This window comes from Rhineura floridana, chromosome 10 (genome assembly GCF_030035675.1).
Source record: "Rhineura floridana isolate rRhiFlo1 chromosome 10, rRhiFlo1.hap2, whole genome shotgun sequence".
In the NCBI taxonomy this organism is placed as follows: Eukaryota; Metazoa; Chordata; class Lepidosauria; order Squamata; family Rhineuridae; genus Rhineura; species Rhineura floridana.
This window is the reverse complement of record NC_084489.1, coordinates 11,722,806-11,746,490: the sequence shown is the minus strand read 5'-3', so window position 1 is coordinate 11,746,490 and position 23,685 is coordinate 11,722,806. Positions and strand designations below refer to the sequence as shown.

General features: G+C 42.4%; 1 protein-coding gene across 4 annotated transcripts in view; it reads right to left on the bottom strand.

The window, feature by feature from the left end:
- Positions 1 to 2,374: 2,374 nt before the first annotated feature.
- The window catches only part of ELMO1 (engulfment and cell motility 1), a 504,161-nt gene continuing 482,850 nt past the window's right edge, over positions 2,375 to 23,685 (bottom strand). For all 4 annotated transcript variants that reach the window (XM_061587900.1, XM_061587901.1, XM_061587898.1 and 1 more), the window contains 3 exons: positions 21,535 to 21,617; positions 7,397 to 7,474; positions 2,375 to 3,525 (listed from right to left, as the gene is read on the bottom strand). In XM_061587900.1, coding sequence (XP_061443884.1) covers positions 3,325 to 3,525; positions 7,397 to 7,474; positions 21,535 to 21,617 — 362 coding nt within the window. In that variant the 3' untranslated portion in view covers positions 2,375 to 3,324. The remainder of the gene's footprint in view (positions 3,526 to 7,396; positions 7,475 to 21,534; positions 21,618 to 23,685) is intronic.

Here is a 23,685-nt window from a genome sequence, read left to right as displayed (position 1 = left end):
TGGGCGGTACACCAACAAGATTCCCAGTCTGTCCCTCTGACCCAACACTAGGTGCAAACACTCCAGGCCAGTAACTGCATGGACATGGTGCTTGATGAGTGAGATGGAACTCTTATAGACCACAGCAACCCCACCTCCCTGACCCTCGGATCTACCATGATGCTGAACCAAGTACCCCGGTGGGCAAAGCTGAGAAAGACCAACTCCTCCCTGCTCACCCACCCAGGTCTCGGTTATGCATGCCAGATCGGCTGCCTCATCCACAATCAAATCATGGACGAGGGAAGATTTATTTTGTACCGATCTGGCATTTAAAAGCAGCAACTGGAGATCCGAGAGTTGGCTGATAGGACAACCGACAACCCTGCGGGTGTGAGAAGGACCGGAACAAGGCACAGCCATTACATTTCTGGGCCGCATTCCCCTTACCTGGCACGTCCTTCTCACAACGCCATACCTCCCTCTGTCCGTCACTACACTAACTGGGGCCCCCTCCAGTCCCCCCGATGGGCGAGAAAACCTCTTTCCTAGGCACATGATAAAACTTAAATACCATAAACTTATAAACAATAAAATGAAACTATATACAAACACACGCTCTCATACACATCAAACACACTTACATATACATATCAAGGACCAAACATACATATATACATTCAAACTTCATTCATAGTCAAGCACATCCACACACTCCCACACTCAGTACAATAGGTACTGATGCCAAAGCCCTTCTTCTTCGAACGAAAGGGCCTCGTCGTCAGACAACACTAAAGATGATTAAAGGTGTGTCAGATGTATCAGCTGTGTCAGCTAACCTCTTCGGCGCAGCAGCACCACCATCATCAGGAACCAGGCTCCCCCAAAAGTTACTCGTGTCTCTCTTGATCCGAAGCAAAGCCGGAGATGCCCAAGATGCCCGGCAACGGCAGCGACGAAGAAGCGCAAGCTGCAACGCAAAAGCTGGAACAGCGACAAAGGAACATGAACCACAGCGGAGAAGCACAGGGCCCCAACGGCGGCGGCTAGCACAAGCTCCGAAGGGAATGCAAAGCACAGCAGCAGCCAAACGAAGAATGTTTGTGTTGTCCATCTGCAGTTTCCTGATACTGGTACCTTTGATTTGGACAAATTAAAGTAATCTCAAGGGTTTTCTAGAGACTCCACACCCCCACCAGATAAACTACTGGTCAAATAGGAAAAGTAGAACAGCCTGTCCCCTTGGCTCCTTATACCATGCTTTGGGTTGCCCTGAGAGATCTCTGAATGACCTCACCCAGCGGTTTCATGTAGATGTTAGAGAATGGGAGACAAGACGGAACCCGTGGCACTCCCTAAGCCAAGGGCCAGAGCACTAGTGCTCAGGGTTCTAAATACATTTTTGAATAGGATGTTGAAATGTCATTTCTTAATCTTAGGAAAATGAAAGTGTTTGACCTCTGAATAAACACAAAATGAACAAGGTTGGGATCCAGAACAGAATAAAACAATATTATGCGTATTGGTCATGCATGAATGGACAAGTCATGCACTCAGTTCGCTATATGTAACAGGGATCTGCATATGAGTCGCTGGAAGAAAATTCCTTTTCCTCAAACAAGTTTCTTGCAAGAAGTGTGTATGTGAGCGAAAGTGCTTAGCACATGAAACAAATCCCTGGATCCGAGCCCACATATTTATTTACATATATATAGCAGAGGAACAATGAGATCTGCATGCTAAGCTCTCAAACTGACTTCACTTACTGAACTCACACTCTTCACATATATTCTTAGCTAGAGAGGTGTTGGATGGCATGGGAATGGAATTTCACTCTGCAAAATCCCCTTTAAGATATTTCTAGGCCACTTCTCACTTACTTTTATATTTGGGCATAGTTACCCAGTTACAAAACTACATATACCAGTTGAATTATTGTTTTTCTTGGGTGCCAGTGAGAGCCTTTTTCTGCTTTTATGCTCTCTTTGTGTGTGTGTGTGTGAGAGAGAGAGAGAGAGAGGGCATTTTTTGTTGGCACAGCTGCTGGGGAGGAAAGTTACATACAGCTATTGACATGCTAGGACTGCATGCAGCACCTAGTTTGCTTGCGGTACATTGTTAGTCTGGATTGTGTAAAGTTGATCTGTGTAGGGATGGTGGATATACAGTATGGCCTAGTGTTTGGGACTGGGCGTCCTTATGGCTCATTTCCAGTTCCGTTATTCTAGAGTTTACTGTCATAGAGACAATAACTATTTCTTTCAAGCCAGCTATAACAGCAGACTGGTTTTCGACACAATGCACAGTTGTCTTGCCTTCCACCCATAAAGAGCAAAAGCATTAGAAATGACAACGAATGTACAAGAATCTAAGAATAAAGACAGAATGCCAAGAATAAGCGCACGTCCAATTTTATTCAATAGCAATTCTGATGGGAATGTTGGTGCGTATTTTCTCTCCTAAGGCAAATGTTCCAGGTACCATACGGAAATAAAACACAGATAATTAATACAATTTTGTTCTTAATTAAATATATATTTGGCAAAATTGTCCAGATGTTTGTACAAAACCAAATACATAGCACTTTCCGGCATCTGTTGCATCTGCTGCTTTGCACACAAATAATCAATCCCATCCACGTCAAAAAACTCCCATGGTTTTTTGGGATATATAATGACACATTAAAACATCAAGTAGCTTCATGAAAAGTGTGGAAATCACTTGGGGGAGATATTAAGAGGTTAGAAATGTTTCCAGCGAAGACTTGTGGACTCATCTTAAGAAACATTACTTGACATAGCACAAATGGGCTTGGTGGGTAGATGCTGGCGTTAAGGGTGGCAGTGATGGGTCATGGTGTCGAAGCTGAAAGCAGTTAATAATCTTCTTTTCCACTGTGGTCAGCTGTTTAGCTGACTACATGAATGGAATGAAAAGGTATATCTTGCCACCCTCCATTTACCTCTTCTCTACTTCTTTTCTTCCAGTTAAAGCGCCTGCAATGCTGGATGTGGTTTGTTGGTCATGCATTTTGGGCACACTCTTTTATTTGGAATGTGCACTCCAGCATTTCAAAAATAAGGAAGTTCCTCTTGGATCACCTTTTAAGTTGGAATGTTCATTTGATCTTGCCCAGTGGTGAGAAGTTACTGAAAGCAGTGTTTTTCATTCGCAATGGGGGGGATGGGGCCACAGAGAAAGGGGCAAAGCATGGGGAAAGAAGTGTTTTACAATCCCCCCCATTGAGATCCAATGTGCATATCTTGTTCTCTTCTTTAAAAAACAAACAACTCTCCAGTTATAGTACTTCCAGTTTAAATGCAAGTCTCAGCAGTGAGAGTAGCTTTAGTTACAGTCATATACAAAATCATAGTTGCTTGGTTCCTTTGGAATAGGTGGTGGAGCATCAGGAATCTGAATATTCTCCAGATCCAGGAGGCGAAGCTTTATCTCCATACTGAGCAGAGTGTCCAGGTCATTACGTGTCAGTTCACTCATCATATCCTTTCCAAGAAGGGCATTTAGTCCATCTGTCCACACACAGTACTATGAGGAAAGAAAAAAGGGAGAACTTCATTAACCTGCCTTTCTTTGGTAGTGCGTTAATCAAGCTATTTGGAAATAAGTATTATTCTGTAATGTTAATTATGATTGTAATATTCATCTGCCCTGAGAACTTGATGAATAACATAAAATAAACGCATCAGTATATTTATGCCCTGTCATTTAATCAGAATCAATATTTAACAACAGAATCTGTGAGTTGCAAACATCTTGACAGTATTGGACTATAACAGAAAGTGCTGTAACAACAACAACAACCACAACTTGTGTTTTTTTTTTGTAGAAATGAGATGCTGACACTCATACCATGATAAAAGTACCATAGGTGCCAGAACAAATGGCACGGGCCGTAAAAAAAGAGGTGCTGGTACTCCATACTCCCAGTGTCATGTCAGAAGCAGCAAGTCACACATTTCTGCTGTGGTGAGACTCATGAACTTTTCTCTGTTTGGAGCACAAACATCATTGTCACCATGGGGGAGGTGCACCAGTTGCCACCAAAGGCATTAAGAGAAAGAGACGCTTCTGTGAAATATCGAAAGTTGTCACTGGTTCAGATTGGGAGTTAAAAAATTCTGACCATGTTGGCATTTCAAGTTCATTCGTAACTACTCATGGGGAAGATGCAGAATTTTTTTATCTATCCTCTGGTAGGGAAGACTTGATGTAGTTTAACTATCCCACTTTGGTTCCTGCCTACTGATTGTGCAAGTATTGACTTCAGTTGATATACAGAATTATGTATAACTGACAGAAGATCCAAGAACCCTTTATTATCCAGAGCCTCTTTTCTTCTTGATGAACTTGCTTTAACTTTGAATCAGGGTTGATAAAAACCAATGAGTTCTCTTTTTTTTAATTAAAAAATAAGATTTTAAAAATTTAAATCGGATTTGTTTTTATTTGACTCAAATTTCAAAATTTTCTTAAAACTATTAGTAAGAAAAAGAGCCTAGGTCAAATATATTATCATGAATACTAATTATAGTTTATGGTAGTAGTAGTTTATGGAGATGGAAGATAACCTGATCAGTCCTATTCTGCAGGTGGTATACATGAAGTACACACTCTCTCTTTCTCTCAAGGCCTTGACTCTGTCTAAGTATAGAGACAGAGAAGGTAAATGAATAGAGAATTTGGGGAGATGGAGTAGATCTGAACAAGGAGGAGACCACTGAAGTGGCAGTCCAGCTCTTAATAGCAGTAGCCTCTTCTGCAGGTGTAGAGAGATTTTTTCTTCCTTTGGACTAATTCATTCTAAATTGAGAAATAAGTTTGGAACTAAAAAAGCATGAAAGCTTGTATTTCTTTTCCAGACGATGAACAAGGATGACAACGGTGAAAAAGAAGAAGACTGAGTTAACTGTATCACCCAATATTTTAAGTTTCTCATGTTGACTTGGTTGAAATTGCCTGAATTTTGTTTTTTAAAGAACTTTACATTTATCTAAAAACTGAAATAGTTAACCATTCAAAAATCCATGTCTGTGTTTTGTTAATGCTGTTCTTTAAGAAGAAAACTAACCAGAAGAATAATCTTATTAGTACAATTGAAAGCCTGTTTAGTGGTGGTAATTCTGGCACATCATGACAAAAATATCATGATTAATTGAACAGTTGGAGCTGTTTCATCTCCTGAATAACTTCACAAATTCATTCTGTCTTAGTATTAAAATGATCAAATTATCCCATTTTTCATGAAAATTGATCTGAAAACAATTCAGAATTGCTGAATGTGCACCTACCTTCTAATGAAACCTACATCTCTGAATATGTATTAAGAATATAATAAACAATGTATTCCTACTAAAAATGATGATTAAATAGAACCTTCCTCACTAGTGTTTTAAATGGTGATTTAAATAATTAAAATTGAGTCCTTCAGAGAAGAGATTTAAATCAATATGATTTAAATCAAATCAACCCTGCTTTAGATTCACCCTTGATCATCACAACAAAAGTGGGCCAAGTAACCTGGGATGGCTAATCATGTTGAAAAAGAAACAGGAGCCTGATATTCTACTTCATCAAGACTCTTGCCATTTCTTCACATGAGTGCATGCGTGTGTATATTTTATTCATCCATACTATGAAAAATACACATTTGATTTTGTTGATCAACATGAAGGGAAAGTAGATGCAAAACCATATTATTAGCAATAGATGATACTAATATAAAGCCTATATATTATGTCATTGAATCTGTTTTGGGAATTGTGAAGTCTTGCACTGCCCTAAACTTTTTAAAAATTAAAATCATGTCAGTGTAGTTTGACTTTTAAAAGCTACATTCTGGATGCTGGTTTTAGCTGTGTAAAACAAAAAGAAACAAAACTTAATGTTTCCCTTCCTTTAAAAAAATAGTAAAACTAGAAAATTGCCATATCACCCTGACAGTTCCAGATAAATATGGGCTAAGCAACTGTTTTAAATCAGCAACTGTCCTAGGAGACCTTCATGACCAACAGTCAAATTCTATTCAGTCAGGTACTTGCACTTATTACTAAAAGCCATTTATGCATCTGTGAAAAGTGCTTGAACGATGTTGTCTAAAAATAAAGATTTCAGATACATTGGTCTATGTCCTGGTTTACAAGTGGAAAATTAAATAAACCATAGCAGTGTTGTTATCACATTAAAAAAATTCTCTTAGATTCCATGCCAAAAAATGGATTTTAAATTTAACTGACCGTGTGCTACAAAATAACACTGAACTTAAAAATAGCTAGAGTTCACAGTGTACAGCACAAGAGGAGAAAAAAGAAAATGAAAGAATCGTTATAGGAACATGACAAGGGAAGAGAGAGGAAAAAGATGAAAAGAACACTTTGCTGCATACATATTACTATAGAGATATCATCCATATTGTGGTTAAGGAAGAGTTTCTGAAAGTCTCTGGCTAGAATTCACTGGAAATGGCAAGAGAAAAATGTCAAAAAAGAAGTGTTGTGGATGAAGGAGAACTGTGTGATCCACTTCATCAAAGAATAGCCCAGTAGACAAAGTCTTCTTTTCTTTTGCCTCTACACTTCCCTGAATACAACTTCAACTGTTATGTTTACATTTTCAAAGCGGGGGGGTCTCGAATAGTGTCTACATCAAACAAAGAACAGTTTAAACTCCCCTTCTGACTAAATGTTAATTTGCTTCTCCTCTTTCTATTACCATCAGATAAATCTGGGACCAAGCCTAGGAATGGAATAATAAATTGGGTCACTCGATGGCTGCCAAGATGGTTAACTGAGGCTGGGCAGGAGCACCACCTTGCCTCAAGTTTCTAGTCAACACACTGGTGAGACAAGATAAGGGAAGAACCCTCAATTTCTTAGCAACATGCCTTTAGAAAGGAAGACAATGGCCTGGTTTGCACATCACCCTAAGCCAAACCTTGGCTGAGTGTGAATTTGCAGGCTGCTGGAGAGAGAACTCACAGCGGCTTTGCTCTTCTTGGGTCCTATTTGCTGCCACACCACCCTAAGCCAACATTTGGCGTAGCGTGTCATCCAAACCCCGGGGCTCATGGTTAAGCTCTCACCTCACTAACCACAAGCTATAACCAAGGTATCCATGGTCAGTCATCTACCACCCTGGAGATCTGTGGAAAGCCCCAGCACGTGTCAGTGTATGTTTCATAAGGTTATGAAAAGATTTAGAAACCCTGGTTCAAACCATTAAAATATAGTCCTAGCTGATTCTTCTGGAATTCTTGAAAAGGTTTAGCTGAACTCTCCATTTGCCAACCAAAGTAATTCAATGAGGTGCCACTTTTCCCAAGCACAGAAGAGGGAGAATGATTATCTCTCCTTTTCTCTGCTATTTTCTTTTTAATACACACACAAACACACAAATTTACCTCATGCTTGTCAGGAGCAATGAAATTTAGTTGTCCATTAGAATCATACAATATTGAGAAAGCAAGCTCAAGCACCTCCTGAAAAGAGACAACACAATATTTGTCTGAAAAAGAACTCGATATGATTTTAACAAGTCTCATAGGCTTGGTTCACATACAGTGTTAATTCATAGTGTAAACAGTTAGGACCCTTTTGGTGGAGTGTAGCTGCTGTCCCCACACTGGTGGTGTTGCTGCTATCAAGACAGGGCTGCGGTGGGCCAGGGTATCAGCAAGGTCAGGTGCATGGATGGAACAAATCGGGTGTTCCCGCTGGTGTACCCATGCAGCCTCTATCTCACCATCACCCTGCCTTACCCTACCCTACCCCAGTAAGCTGCAGTGACATTGGTATCAGGAAGGTGGCTCTGTCCCATTGGACAGGGTGCTACTGAGTATAGCACTATGTGAATTAGAAGCCGCAAGCCTTGGGGTTGTGAGCTCATTGCTCCCATGTGGCAATGAGGAAAAGATTTGAAGCATCTCCTTCCTGTTTCAAACTGACTATGGCTCATCATTATGTCTGAAAAGATCAAACTGTGGTGAGTTTAAACAATATTTTGTTGAAATAAGACAGCATCAAACCATGGTTTGATGCCAGGTTGTTTTAACAAACCGTAGGCTGACATTCTATACACACAGGTAGAAATAAGTCCTTGAAATCAATAGGACTTACTCCTTAGTAAATGGGTATGGGGTTTTACTAGGCATAACAAATACTGGAGATGTGGTATCTTAGGAGATTTAGTTCATGTATCTTGGAGATGGCCATTTGTTTCTGCAATATTGGTCCTGAATTAATACCAAAGAAATGACAGGCATATCAGCAAAACCTCTACATGACTTATTTGGATACAATAGCTGAAATAGAGAAATTGAGGATTTCAAAATGATTATTTACCTTTTGACTGTAGCCAGAACATTTCTAGTTTAAATTGGGGAGGTGGGAACAGATAATCAGTAATGGATAGGATAAATACAGTATGGGACACTATCTCAATGGCCAAAATGATATATTATGCAAGGATGCATGAAGAAAGGCAAATTGAAACTAAGTTTGTGAAAAATGGGCTTTGTTTTTAACATTTTGGAATGACAGTTCATGATTACATGCAACAATATGTTATATTTCAGTTGCTACAGTCATGTAAATTTTCTTTCTTTTCAATAAACAAATAATTAAAAAAGAAAAAGAACTGAAAAGGATGAAATAATAATCATAATAATCATAATAAAATTTTATTTCTAGGCCGCCTATCTGGCCTAATTAACGGCCACTCTAGGCGGCGTACATAGACTAAAATATAACATAGAGTAAAATATAACATATAATACAAAACAACAATAAGTATACTCAATCCAAACCTACCCCCATCATACAAAAATTTAAACTAAATTAGACAGAGGTCTCGAATGCCTGCCTAAAAAAACATGTTTTCAGTTCTCGGCGGAAGCCTGTCAGGGAGGGGGCATGGCGGAGATCATAAGGGAGAGAGTTCCAGAGGGCGGGGGCCACAATTGAAAATGCCCTCTCTCTGGTCCGCACCAGCTTAGCTGTTTTGACTGGTGGGACCGAGAGAAGGTCTTGGGAGGCTGATCTCGTTTGGTGGCCTATCTGGTGATGCTGAAGGCGTTCCTTTAGATAAACTGGACCAAAACCGTGTAAGGCTTTAAAGGTTAAAACCAACACCTTGAATTGGGCCCGGTAAACAACTGGTAGCCAGTGCAGATCTTTAAGTACTGGAGTGATATGGTCTCGGTGGCGGCTGTTCTTGATCAGACGTGCCGCCGTGTTCTGTACCAGCTGTAATTTCCGGACCGTCTTCAAGGGTAGCCCCACGTAGAGCGCATTACAATAGTCTAAGTGAGAGGAGACCAGGGCATGTACCACCCGTGGGAGCAGATGGACAGGGAGGTAGGGTTGCAGCCTTTGTATCAAATGTAATTGATACCAAGCTGCCCGGCTCACCGCCACGACCTGAGCCTCCATGGACAGCTGGGAATCAAGAACAACACCGAGGCTGCGAACCTGGTCCTTCAGGGGCAATCTTACCCCATTCAACACCAGGTCAAAATCACCCAACTTCCTCCTATCTCCCACAAGCAGTACCTCGGTCTTGTCGGGGTTCAGCTTCAGCCTGTTTCCTCCCATCCATTCACTTACGGCCTCCAGGCACTTGGAAATGGTATCCACAGCCATCTCTGGTGAGGACTTAAATGAGAGATAGAGCTGAGTGTCATCCGCATATTGGTGGCACTGCAGCCCAAATCTCCTGATGATGCCCCCCAGCGGCTTTATATAGATGTTGAATAGCATGGGAGAGAGGATAGAACCCTGTGGCACACCACAATTGAGAGGCCAAGGGTCTGAAGCCTCATCTCCCAATGCCACCCGCTGGTGCCTATCAGAGAGATAGGAATGGAACCACTGTAAAACAGTGCCTCCTATTCCCATTCCCCTCAGGCGATCCAGGAGGATACCGTGGTCAACGGTATCAAAAGCCGCTGAGAGGTCCAGGAGGACGAGGAATGTATGTTCACCTCTGTCCAACGCCCTCCTCAAATCATCCACCAGAGCGACCAAGGCTGTTTCAGTTCCATGTCCAGTCCTGAAGCCCGACTGGAATGGATCCAAATAATCCGCTTCATCCGAGTGTGTCTGTAACTGAGTAGCCACCACTCGCTCGATCACCTTGCCCAAGAATGGTAAATTGGAAATTGGGCGAAAGTTGTTCAACTCTTGGGGATCCAAGGAGGACTTTTTTAGAATGGGCTTTATTATTGCCTCCTTGAGGGCTAATGGCATTGCACCCTCTTCCAAGGAAGCATTCACCACTGCCTTGATCCCTTCGCTCAATTTCTCTTTACAGCTCACAATGAGCCATGTAGGGCAAGGGTCAAGCAAGCACGTGGTTGGCCTCACATTAGAGAGCACCTTGTCCACTTCCTCAGAAGGGGCTGAAACCGATCCCACCGGACCGGAATGCAATTGGCCAGCTCTGGCCCACTACCTGTGTCCACGGCGTACGGAATCGTGCTCCTCAGGCGCTCGATTTTATCAGCAAAGTGCTTGGCAAATTTGTCACAGGAGGCTTTAGAATGTTCCAAGGGTTCCTGTGCAACCGGACCGACCAGGCTTCGGACCACTTGGAACAACCTCCTGGGACAACACTCTGCAGACGCAATGGAGGCAGCAAAAAATCCTCTCTTCGTTGCCTTCGTTGCCACTTGATAGGCAGCTATTGCTGCTCTAACAAGTGTCCGATCGCCGTCAGAATGAGATTTCCGCCACCGGTGCTCTAGTCGTCTCACCTCCTGCCTCAGGCCCCGTAAGCGTGGTGTATACCAGGCTGCAATCTGAGTTCTATTCAGTGGGAGAGGACGTTTTGGAGCCACCCAGTCTATTGCCCTGGTGATCTCCCTATTCCACTCCGTCACCAGGGTTTCGACTGGGTGACTTTCTGACGGCTCCACATCTCCCAGCGCATTCAGGAATCCTTTTGGCTCCATCAGGCGTCTGGGGCGGACCATCTTAATGGGTCCCTTACCCCTGCGGAGGGTATGTGGCAGTGAGAAGTCCATGTTCACCAGATAATCTGACCATGACACGGGGTTCAAAGAAACAGCCCCCATTTTCAGAGCACTTCCTTCCCCTCCCGAGGCAAACACAAGGTCGAGAGCATGACCGGCTACATGGGTGGGTCCAAAATTATAAAGGTGCAGTTCCCAGGAAGTCATGGTTTCCATGAAATCCCGAGGAGCTCCTATGAGAGCAGCCTCGGCATGCAGGTTAAAATCCCCCAAGACTAAGAGGTCAGGGGAGAGAACCCGCACGCTCGAGACGACCTCCAGCACCTCGGTCAGGGAGTCATTTGTGTAGCAGGGTGGGCGGTACACAAGAAGAATCCCTAAACTGCCCTTAGGGCCCAACCTCCAGTACATGCAGTCAACAAACTTGGTCCCGTGGAGAGGGAGTCTGGCAAAACTCAAGGACTCCCGATAAATGACTGCCACTCCCCCTCCCTGCCTACCAATCCTTGGCTGCTGTGCATATCGGAAACCCGCTGGACACATGGCCTCAAGCACAGGCGCTGCCGCTTCATCCAGCCAGGTCTCCGTAATGCACACCAGGTCTGCATGCTCATCCATGATCATGTCATGGATGAGCAATGTTTTTTGCACCACAGACCTGGCGTTGCACAACAGCAGTCGAAGACTGGGTGGAGTCGTACATCTCCCAGTTGTCTTCTGGTGGTGCGCAGGCCTGGAACAGGGGATGGATATTATGCATCTATCCCTTGTTCCCCTAAGCTGGCATGGCCTGCGCCTCGTACCCCTCCAGCATCTGCCGCCTAGCCTCTCGATAACGTGGCCATCCGCCCTCCCCACAAGAACCTTCTCTGCCAAGCACATGCCTCCCTCCCGCCGGGACTCAAGTAAAGTCCCCCCACTTCCAGACAGGACCACCTAAACTGCCAAATTATCCCATTATCCCCCCACCCAGCCACTGTGAGAACCAGCAATGGAGAATGCCAGCAGCCACCGGAGGCGTGGGTCTGAGCAGGATGAGATAGTCACCAACATCAGTGGAAATTGAGTAACATTTTCTCCAACAACTTTACATAAAAAGTACATATAGTACATATAAGTACATAAAGTACATATAAGTATAGTTTTACTAAATGACTTAATATTCCCAAGGCACCTCATTTCAAAATATGCCAGGTACAAAAGGAATGCTTCAGGTGTAATTTTATTAATATACCAGCATCTTAAGAAGAATGAAAATGTTCTATTGGGTAAGCTAGGTTTTGGGTTTCCTCCCATTGCAAATAGCAGTCAAGATCCCCTTGATTCTGATTGGGACTGTGGGGGGGGGGGAAGGAAGGAGTAAGACCATCCTCTCCTTCCCCCCCATACCATTGTTCTGATTCAGGTCTCCTCCTCCACACTCCCTATTTGTTTATTTTAAAAAAGTGATGCAAAGCCTAGCAACTTCAATAGTGTCACATCTAATTTGGCCCTCACGGGAAGAGTTCTAGACTGCCCTTCTCCCTGACAAGAGATTTTCTATGTGCATGGAGAACTTTTTAACTCGGGGAGGATTCAAACACGCAGCCCTCCCCACCTGCACTTTGAAGAAGAGCTATCCTATGTGTTTTCTTCTGAATGTGTATATGTTCCTAAATGACCATAACTCCAACATTTTCCATAGAGTCCAAAGGTGCCTCAAAGAAAGGGCACCTAGTAGGAAGAATGCTGTATTATTGTTGGCTCTTGTTTTTAATCAAATGTATATTTATGATGTTTCACAATTTTAAACTTGTATATTGTGAATTTATAAGTTGAAAGCCACCATGGAAAGGTGTTGAGCCTCGGCTCTCCTTGAAGGAGCAAGGAGGGGAGAGGCATGAGTTTCAGGCGCCTCAGCTGCCAGAAGGCGCGGACGACCAGGGAGTTGTTGAGTCTGCTCAGGATCTCAAGGGAGTCAGTGAACTTGAATTCCAGCCAGTTCCCACGGGTGACGCGAGCTCTGTAGAGGGCTCGTCGGGGGATGCCCCAGAGGTTGTGCCAGCTCCTCCCTTGCCAAGCAGTTCCCAGGATGCTTCCAGCGTGATGCCGCCTCCTGACCTCGAGCCTGCAGTCCAAGAGCAGGTGTCTTCCGACGAGCTGTTGGAGTTGCGCTCCCCCTCGCGTTGTGCCCGCCGCCGAGAGAAGCGGACAGGGCAGAGACAGGACTTAAGAAGGAGTCAGAGATTACGATCGAGAACGTTCCCTACATAAGCTGGCCTCTCACAGAGGGGAGTCGCTGAGTCAACTTCCTTCACACGCCGCAGAGCATGTCTAGAGTGTAGTTACGGGTTTCTAGTGAGTAAGGCAGGTTTCTATATGAAGCGTAATGTTCTTGATGTATCCATTAGTTTAATAAAGCAAGATTTAATTGCACCAGCGTCTCAGTCTCATGGTTCCAGCTCTGGACAGGAGTAAGACAGGTTTCTATATGAAGCGTAATGTTCTTGATGTATCCATTAGTTTAATAAAGCAAGATTTAATTGCACCAGCGTCTCAGTCTCATGGTTCCAGCTCTGGACAGGATAAAAGGTTTGACTCTAAAAGGCAGCCTACAAACATTTTAAACAAACAAATACATTTCCAGGGACATTTCCTAGGATGTTTGCTGCATGTCATATTGTTCAGCTGGGAGTAAAAGTAGTTGCCATATTGCCATGCCTCACGGAACTGAAGAGTCATGAAGAAATGTCTGGGGTTTTTTTCTAAAAAAAAAAAAAGCTCAAGAACCCACACATAATTTACCATACAAGAGGGTGATGGGCAATATGCAAAGCAAAATGGAATCTATAGTCAAGATTCCATCAGCATTTCACAGGAAGGGAGTCTGAGCAGCTGATGCAAATAGTGGTGACAAAATTGACAAATCACTGAGTTTGGATGGTATTCACCAACGAATTCTTAAAGAACACAAATGCAAAATTGCTGATCTGTTAACAAAAATATGTAACTTGTCTCTATGATCAGCCTTGGTACCTGAGGACTTGAAAGAGGCCAATGTAACACCATATTTAAAAAAGGGACCTAGGGGGGATCCTGGAAATTAACGGCCAGTTAGCTTAATGTCTGTCCCAGGAAAACTGGTAGAAAGTATCGTTAAAGAAAAAATTACCAAGCATGTAGAAGAACAAGTCTTGCTGAAGTGGAACCAGCATGACTTCTGCAAGGGTAAGTCCTATCTCATTAACATATTAAGAGTTCTTTGAGAATGTCAACAAGCATATATAGAGAGGTAATCCAGTTGACATTGTGTACTTAAGAGTTTCAAAAACCTTTTGACAAAGTACCTCACCAAACGTGTCTGAGTAAGCTTAGCAGTCATGGACTGAGAGGAGAGGTCATCTTGTAGATCAATAACCGGTTAAGGAACAAAAAGCAGAGAGTAGGAATAAATGTCAGTTTTCCTAATGGAGGTATGTAGAAAGTGGAGTCCCCCAAGGATCAATATTTGGATCTATGCTTTCTAACTTGTTCTTGTATAATTTAGAGTTAGGGATGAGCAATAAGGTAGCCAGTTTGCTGATGATACCAAATAGTTTGTTGTTGTTATGTGCCTTCAAGTTGATTACGACTTATGACGATGCTAAGAATCAGCGATCTCCAACAGCATCTGTTGTGAACCACCCTGTTCAGATCTTGTAAGTTCACCAAATAGTTAAGAGTGGTTAAAGCAAAAATAGATGGTGAAAAGCTCCAAAAGGATCTCTCTAAATTGAGTGAATGGGGAGTAAAATGGAAAATGAAATTCAATGTAAGCAAGTGTAAAATGATGCACATTGACCCCCCCATTTCATATACAGTGCTTGCAAAAGTAATCAGACCCCTGATCAATGCTCATATTACTGAATTACAAATGGGTACATTGTAATTTCGTTCTGTATGATATTTTATTTTGAAACACTGAAACTCAAAATCAATTATGGTAATACAACATTGGTTTTATGTTGAGAAATGTTTGTAAAAAACATAAAAAACTGAAACATGTTGCGTGCATAAGTATTCAGCCCCAGTGCTGTGGAAGCCCCCATCAGTTTACACAGATGAAAGAAATTGCCCTATCGAGGACACAATTACCTTACCATTGGCCTCCACCTGTGAACCACGAAAGTTGCTGTCACATTTTCAGGATAAAAACCTCACTGTTGAAGGATCATTGGTCAGGCTGTGGATTTGAAGGAAAATGAAGACCAAAGAGAATTCTACAGAAGTGAGAAATAATGTAATACAAATGCACAGATTAGGAAAAGGGTACAAAGTAATATGCAAGTGTTTGGATATCCCAGTGAGCACAGTTGGATCAATAATCAGGAAGTGAAAGCTGCATCACACCACCCAGGCACTGCCAAGACAAGGCCATCCCTCAAAACTCAGCGCTCAAACAAGAAGGAGACTTGTGAGACAAGCCACAGAGAGGCCAACATCACTTTGCTACAGAGCTCAGTGGCTGGGAGTGGAGTAATGATGCACCATTCAACCTTATCAAGAGCTCTGCATAATACTGGGCTGTATGGGAGGGTGGCAAAAAAGAAGCCATTACTCAAAAAATACCATCTGAAAGGATGTCTGGAGTTTGCCAGAAAGCATGAGAGTGCCCCAGCTGAGATGTGGGAAAAGGTTTTGCGGTCAGATGGAGACCAAGATAGAGCTTTTTGGCCAAAACTCAAAGCGTTTTGTGCAGTGCAAACCTATTGTCCATGCCTCAAGACTCACCATCCCTACAGTGAAGTATGGTGATGGTAGCGTCATGCCATGGGGATGCTTCTTCTCAGCGGGGACTGGGCATCTTGTTAAAATTGAAGGAAGAACGGATGAAGCAATATATAGGGAAATACTGCAAGAGAACCTGCTTCAGTCCACTAAAAAACTGAAGCTTGGGAGGAAATTCACTTTTCAGCAGGACAATGATCCCAAGCACAAGGACAAAGCAACACTGGAGTGGCTGAAGAACAAAAAGGTGAATGTCCTACAGTTGCCCAGTCAAAGTCCTGATCTCAATTCCACTGAGAATCTTTGGCGCTCTTTGAAAATTGCAGTCCACAAGTGACGTCCAACCAACCTGAACAACCTGGAGAGAATCTGCCAAGAAGAATGGGCCAAAATCCTTCCGACACTGTGTGCAAAGCTGGTACATACCTACCCCAAAAGACTTAAAGCTGTTATTGCAGCGAAAGGTGGCACTACCAAATATTAATATGTGTGGTTGAATACTTACGCAAACAACGTTTCAGTTTTTTGTTTCTTATAAGCATTTCCCAACAAAAAAACCAATGACACTTTACAATAATTGATTTTGAGTTTCAGTATTTCAAAATAAAGTATCATACAGAACGAAATCACAATGTACCATTTGTAATTCAGTACTATGAAAGCATTGGTCAGGGGTCCGACTACTTTTGCAAGCACTGTATATACTTATGTGCTCTGAACTGGCGGTGACCAACCAGGAATGAGACCTTAGGGACATAGTGAATACCTTGATGAAGATGTTAATCCAGTGTGTGGCAACTGTGAAAAAGACAAATCCCATGCTAAGGAACCGTTAGGAAGAACTAAAAAGAAAACTGCCAATATCATAACTCTGTTATACAATCCAATTGTGAGACCACACTTACAACATTTGTGGCTTTTTAGTTTAGAGCAAAGATGTATCACTGAACACTACAGTCAGGATCATTCAGACCATGGTATTTCCGATTTCTATGTATGGATGTGAAAGTTGGACAGTGAAAAAAGCGGATAAGAGAAAAATCAACTCCTTTGAAATGTGGTGCTGGAGGAGAGCTTTGCGCATACCATGGACTGCCAAAAAGACAAATAACTGGGTGTTAGAACAAATTAAACCAGAACTATCATTAGAAGCTAAAATAATGAAACTGAGGTTATCATATTTTGGAAATATAATGAGGAGACATGATTCACTAGAAAAGACAATAATGCTGGGAAAAACAGCAGGGAGTAGAAAAAGAGGAAGACCAAACAAGAGATGGATTGATTCCATAAAGGAAGCTACAGACCTGAACTTACAAGATCTGAACAGGGGGGTTCATGACAGATGCTCTTGGACGTCGCTGATTCATAGGGTCGCCATAAGTCGCAATCGACTTGAAGGCACATAACAACAACAACAACAACAAACATGAGTAAGAGGAGACATGATAGAGGTGCATAAAATTATGCATGAGTGGATACAAAGAAGTTTTTCTCCTTCTCTCATAACACTAGAACTTGAGGCATCCAATGAAGCTGAATATTAGGACAGACAACAGGAAGTACTTGTTCACACAGCGCAGTTACACTATGAGATTCTCTTCCACAAGAAATAGTGATGGCCTCCAACTTGGATGGGAAGACAAATTCATGGAGGATAAATGGCTACTAGCCATGATAGCTATGCTCTACCTCCACTGTCGGAGGCAGTATGCTTCTGTATACCAGTTGCTGGAAACCGCACAAGGGTTGTTGTGCTCAGGTCCTTTTTGTGGGGTTCCCATAGGCATCTGGTTGGCCACTCTGAGAACAGCATGCTAGACTAGATAAGCTATTGGCTGGCTCTTGTGTTCTTATGGATTTCCTTGATTTAAAGGCTTCTTAAAGCAATGCAGGATTGGTTTTTGTATTGTTTTGTTTTTTGCATACAACATATTCACATAATACAAGAGAATAACAAAAATGACATTTAACAGAGGGACCATTTAGAATTAAAGACAATTTTGAAGACTGGCAGACAGAAAAACAAGTGAATTAGATTGTGTCCCATTTAGCTATTCCAGCTAGCCATGACACCAAGTACCCAATCAACACTGCACTTATTTGTTTGTAAGTGATCCCTCTGGAAAGATGAAAGCTGTATGCTGGCAAAAGGAGAGATGATGAAACCACCAGTAAGGACATTCTGCCAAATCTATTCTTCGCTTGTGGCAGCAGCATTCTGTCACTTCTGCTCTGGCATTGCATAAACACGACGGCAGTTGCTATGCATAATGAAGGGCAGAAGGATGAAAATGTCCTTTGGAAGCTATATTCAGTTGTGAAACTTGGGGGAATGTGAACCCTAGTGCTTTGTACATAGAAAGAAGAATCTGTCACTCAATCCAGCAATCGTCCATGTAATCATTTGGAACTCGGAACAGTTTCTCCCTTTTTTTATTGAAGATTTTATCAAGGGGTCACAGAATGTATAATCAACTCCTTTATGAGGCAGTTTCCTGGTCGATCCTTAGAAACTCTTCTAAGTATTTTCCTTGGGGGGGGTCCAACAGGTAACAATATTTCTTAATGTAGTAATATCTCTTAGACATTCAATGATTGTTAGCTCTAAGATCTTCACCTTTTAATATTTTGTGACTATGTATTCATACAGTTTCATATTTTTTAATGGTTGGTTGACTGCAATAAAAAATGTTGTTCCATCCAGCAATCTCTTTCCAGCCCAGGGCAACCCTTAATTAGAATAGCTACTCTGTTTATATCAGTGGAAGATCCAGCTCACTTACATATTCAAGGTGCTTCCAGATAGGAGTTTATTGTGTAGTTTCAGAGACTTGTGCATGCAAATATTATGCAGGGTCCACACTATGTTGTCAAAATACCAGCCCTTATTTTTGTTACATCTGGATTTTCCTTCTCCCCACCCCCCAGAAGGACAACCCCCCTCATTTTTCCCATTGTGAAATTTGCTGGTAACATTTGCCCTTGAGTACTTCTAGTGATTTTTTTTAAGTGTGTGTACACAGGTACAGAAATAGCTACATGTTTGCCCAAAATGGAAAAACACAGCACAAATACATTCCATCAAGCTCCGCCCACTGATATGGACAGCAAAGAGCAGAACAGCAATTAATACCATGACAGAATGTATGGAAGCTAATGTCCTAGTTGTGCACACAGAAAAATCAGATCTGAATTACCCATTTGCAGTATGAAGCCCCTATGCTGAAGCACACTTCTTTGAACATGTAAACTTCTTGGATTTCAGTACCTTGGAATTTAAGATGTTAATATAGCAACTGGCCAACATTAATGGAATTCTTCAGTAGCTCCACTCATTTCTGGCCGGTCATACTATCGAGGCAAGATTGTAGCCACTGAAAATCTACTTTCCCTATCACTGGAAGGAATGATGTGTTCAGGGCAATCCCATATGATTTACAACTTCATATATTACTGAGATGCTGTGGGGACTCAGCCACTTTAGAAATGAGATAATTGAACCAGCTGGGCGGGTTCTAGAAAATGGTAATAGGTGTCTGATCATCATCTGTCCAAGATCTTTCCTGTAAAGCTAATCAGCATTTCATTCAGTCCTCTCTCCTATTCAACATATGTATGAGAGAACTGGATGGAGATTTGGGATATGTCAAGACCAGGGCTCCTGTGCTACCTTTGGTTTATATACAGTACAGTTCTTTATATTTGGGTGAATTTGCCCCTTGATGTCTTGCCCTTTGCACATTTGCAGTAAATATGTGCTCACCTGTTGAAATAATTGGTGGAGGTTAGTTAGCATCTCACTTATAGAGGAGGTAATTGGGGCAGCAGTGTAAAACATAAAAAATGTCACCATTAAATAGTCCATCAAAGAATACCATATATATGGAGGCTGTTCTTTTTTAAAGGAAAAACCCTACACCCCCCCCAAAAAAACCCAGCTAAATATTAAAATGGCAAAACAGGGAAAAATTACTCTAAACCAAAGACCTGGCAATATCAGGCAAGCTAAATATTCTGGGAGGGAGTTCGAAAGCCAAAATGCTGCTATCCACCTTATGTTACCACCAATTGCACCTCGGATGGTGGCAGAACACGCAGCAGGGCCTCCAAGTGGGTGGGCTGGCTCATTTGGCAGAATGTAGTCCCAGACTATACAGAGCTTTAAAGATAATGACCAGCACTTTGAAATGAACCAGAACCCAATGCAGATTACATGGCAACTGGGGGCACATGATCCATACCAAGGGCTCCTGATAGCAACCTGGGTGATGGTTTCTGCACCAGCTGCAGTTTCTAAACACTTTCCAAAGGCAGCCTCACATACAGTGTGATACAATAATCCAGCAAGGATATGACCAAGACATGCGTGACAGTGGCCAGATCTACTTTCTCCTGGAAAGGGTGCTGCTGACACACCAGCCAAAGCTATGCAAAAGCACTACTAGCAACAGTTGCTACTTGACTGTCCTAGAGCAAGGCTGGGTCCAGGAGCGCTCCAAAGCTGTGGACCTGATCTTTTGGAGGAGTACAACCTTGCACAGGCTGTATACCTGATTCCAGGTCAGCTTTTCTACTGACCAACAGCACCTCTGTTTTGTCTTGTTAGCCCACATCCAGTCCATCACTGACTCCAGTAGCTGGAGTTGGGCCTAAAAAAACCCTTGTTCCTCCCCCCCCAAAAGAAATTACTGAATTATTGAGGTGTTTATGGGGAAAATCAACCTAATTTCTTTTTGAAGAAAAACCTTTTTGATGATGAAGGGAGAGAGGTACAAAAATGTTAGGTACTAGAATACAGGCCACCCTCTTATACCAAGCTCCGAAGTCTTGGCTGATTTAGTTCAGAACCGCCTACACTGACTGGAAGCAGCTTTCCAGGGTTTCAGAGGACTTTCCCAGGCCTAATTGGACAGCCAAAGATTGAACTTGCAACTCTTTGTCTATCAAGCATGTGCTCTGCCACTGAGGTCATGGTTCTTCCCCAAAGTGGGAAATACAACACTTTGTCCAAAGACAAGTAAGGGATGTCTCAGTAAAGTTAATGCCAGCCTAATGAGGTGTTAACTTTCATATTTCAGAAACAACTGAAAATGGAGCGGTAACGGAGACAGGTTCTGTAAGGGTGGATATTACTTGAACCATTTGTGGAATTAACAGATGCAAATCATAAAAAAATGCCCAGCCTTCCTAATCTCAAGGTTCCAAGCTGGTCAGATTTCAAAGATGGTTTGGAAGATGCAGAACGTAGCATCTAAATTTCTTATAAAGATGGGTCACTGGCACCCATAGCTTAAAGATTTGCACTGGGTTACTCGAGCTTTTTAGACACAACTCAAGAGGCTGGATATCGAAGGAATAAAGCTGTATATGGTTTGTTTCCTTCTAACAGACTTAAAAGGCCACTACTTCTCTGCCATATCAGAGTCTCCAAGACCAGTGTTTTCTTGACAATTCCAGTTCAGTATCTAGGGTACTTAACACAGCCTGTCCAGGAATTATCTCACAACTATGGAATTATTTTCCTTGTGGAGATTTTTCAAATGCTGCGCTTCAGGAAGCACTGTAGGGTTCTTCTATTTCACTTGGCTTAAATGAGGCATACATAGGATGGTTCTAATAATACTGTGTTTTCTAAAGATTGTATTCTGTTGGATTCATATGATGCTATTTTAAGTGTTGCTACCTGCTTCAAACCTTTGTCATGGAATAAGTTAAAAATAAAAACTTCAAAATCCTCTGAAGCAGAATTAACCAATATGCTATTTTGTCAAGAGCAAGGTTTTATAACTAGGAAGTTGTTGGATTTTATTGAAAATTACCTTGTTTTGTTTAAGAGCTCCTTTCTCCTTCATGTGAGGGCAGTCCTTCCCTGTCACGACTGCTTTTATATCTGCCACAGGCACTGCATCGAAAGAAGAAACAGAGGGTGAGATACTCCAAGATAACATGAAAGAAGAGGCAAGACAAAGCTGGTATGTCAGAAAGGACATCCCTTGTACCAAGTTCCAGCATCTGATGTGAGAAAGGATCCTAACAGATTGTATTTATTCAATTGATGTATCTCTTCACATAGAAGGAGTCCTGAAGCAATTTACAGGGATAACATACAATACAAAAAAAATCATTTAAAAGAAAAAATATACTGAAAGTACTCAGCAACAAAAATCACTCAACAGTATAAAATAACCTCCCCATCCACATAAGAACAAACACCATAAATAAACCAAATGACCAAAAAGCTAGGCCATTAATGCTGTCCAAATGCTTAGAAGAATAAAAATGCCTTTGCCTGGTGCTAGAAGGATAACAAAGCTGATGCTAGGCAAGCCTCCCTGAGAAAGGCATTTCACAATTGTGGAGCTACCACAGAGAAGCCCTGTCATCACCCTCTGAATATCTCTTAGTGTGTGCACACAGGGAAAGCCCTCAGTTGTTGATTTCAGGGTTCAGGTACATTCATATAGGAAAAGGTGGTCCTTAAGGTATAGGACTCGTGAGCCATGCAAGGCTTTATAGGTCAAAACTAGAACTTTTAATTGGGCTGGAAAATAAATTGTCAACCAGTGCAGGCGGACCAAAACAGGAGTTATACGTTCAGTCCTGGTCAGTAGTCTGGCCGGTGTATTCTGGAGTAATGCAGTTTTCAAACACTCTTCAAAGGCAGCCCAACATACAATGTATTGCAGTCATCTCACCTAGAAGATACTAGAGCATAAACCACTGAAAGCAGAGTATCTCCATCCAGAGTGTCACAGCTGGGCCATCAGCTGAACTGGTAGAAGCCACACAATACGATGGAGGTCACTTGTGCAACCAGTGACAATGATGGATCCAAGAGTAGCCCAGGGTGCTCACCTACTCCTTCAGAAAGAGTGTGAGCCTATCTAGAACAGGTTGTACCTCATCCATTCAGACAGGGGAACAACCTACTAAGAGTGTCTCTGTCTTGCCTGGACTGAGCTTCAATTTGCTGACCTTCATATAGTGTATTACCGAGATCAGACAGCAGTTCTGTAGATCCACCACCACACCTGCTTGTCATGTAAAGGAGAAGAGCCATCAGCTCTGTCATGCACTTCCAAATTCTAGATGACCCCACTCAGTACTTTCTTGTGGACGTTAAGCAGCATGGGAGATACAATCAAACCCATTGGAATCCCATACTGGAGGCTCCACAGGACAAACAGTATATTCCAGGCACCACCTTCTGGAGCCAACCACCCAAGTAGGAGCAGAACTACTGCAAGGCAGTGCCCCTCTCTAGTCCCAACTCAGATAGCTGAGCTGCTCCAGAAGGATACCATGACTGATGTTATTGAAAGCCACTGACAGGTCAAGGAGTATCAACAGGAAACACACTTCCCATATCTATCTCCTGACACAGGTCATCATATAGGGCAACTAAGCTGGTCTCATTGTCAAAACCGGACCAAAACCTCAACTGAAATGGATCCAGAAAATCAGTCTCATTCAACTAATTGAGATGGATCCAGAAAATCAGTTTGGATCTTACTCCTAATAACTGGGTATAGGAATCCAGCCTAAATGTTACATACGTATGTAGTTCTGTTGCTTGTCACCAGTAATGTCAGAGGTACTATCCAGTTGGTATCTGTAATACAAAACCAACCCTTCTTCACTGAATCCACTACTGCTGGGCAAAGAATTGCCATTTTCCACTAAAGTAAACTTGCTGATCTCACAAGAATACTGTTGGCCAGTTTCCAAGTGCATCTGGCCAGATGCTTCCCCCTCTCCCAATCCACATTGCAATTTGTTCATATGCAAAATTGTCATGTGTGTAGGCTGCACCATGAGTGGGTTAACTCACTTTGTCAAAGCATGCAGTGGAACTCCTCCCAGGTCTAGGCTTCTGGTGAAGCATCATGCTCATTGGTTGTATGAATTAACTATGAGAGGCAGTATAAATGAACTTCAAGTGGAAGGCAATTTTAGGAGAAATGTTTCAA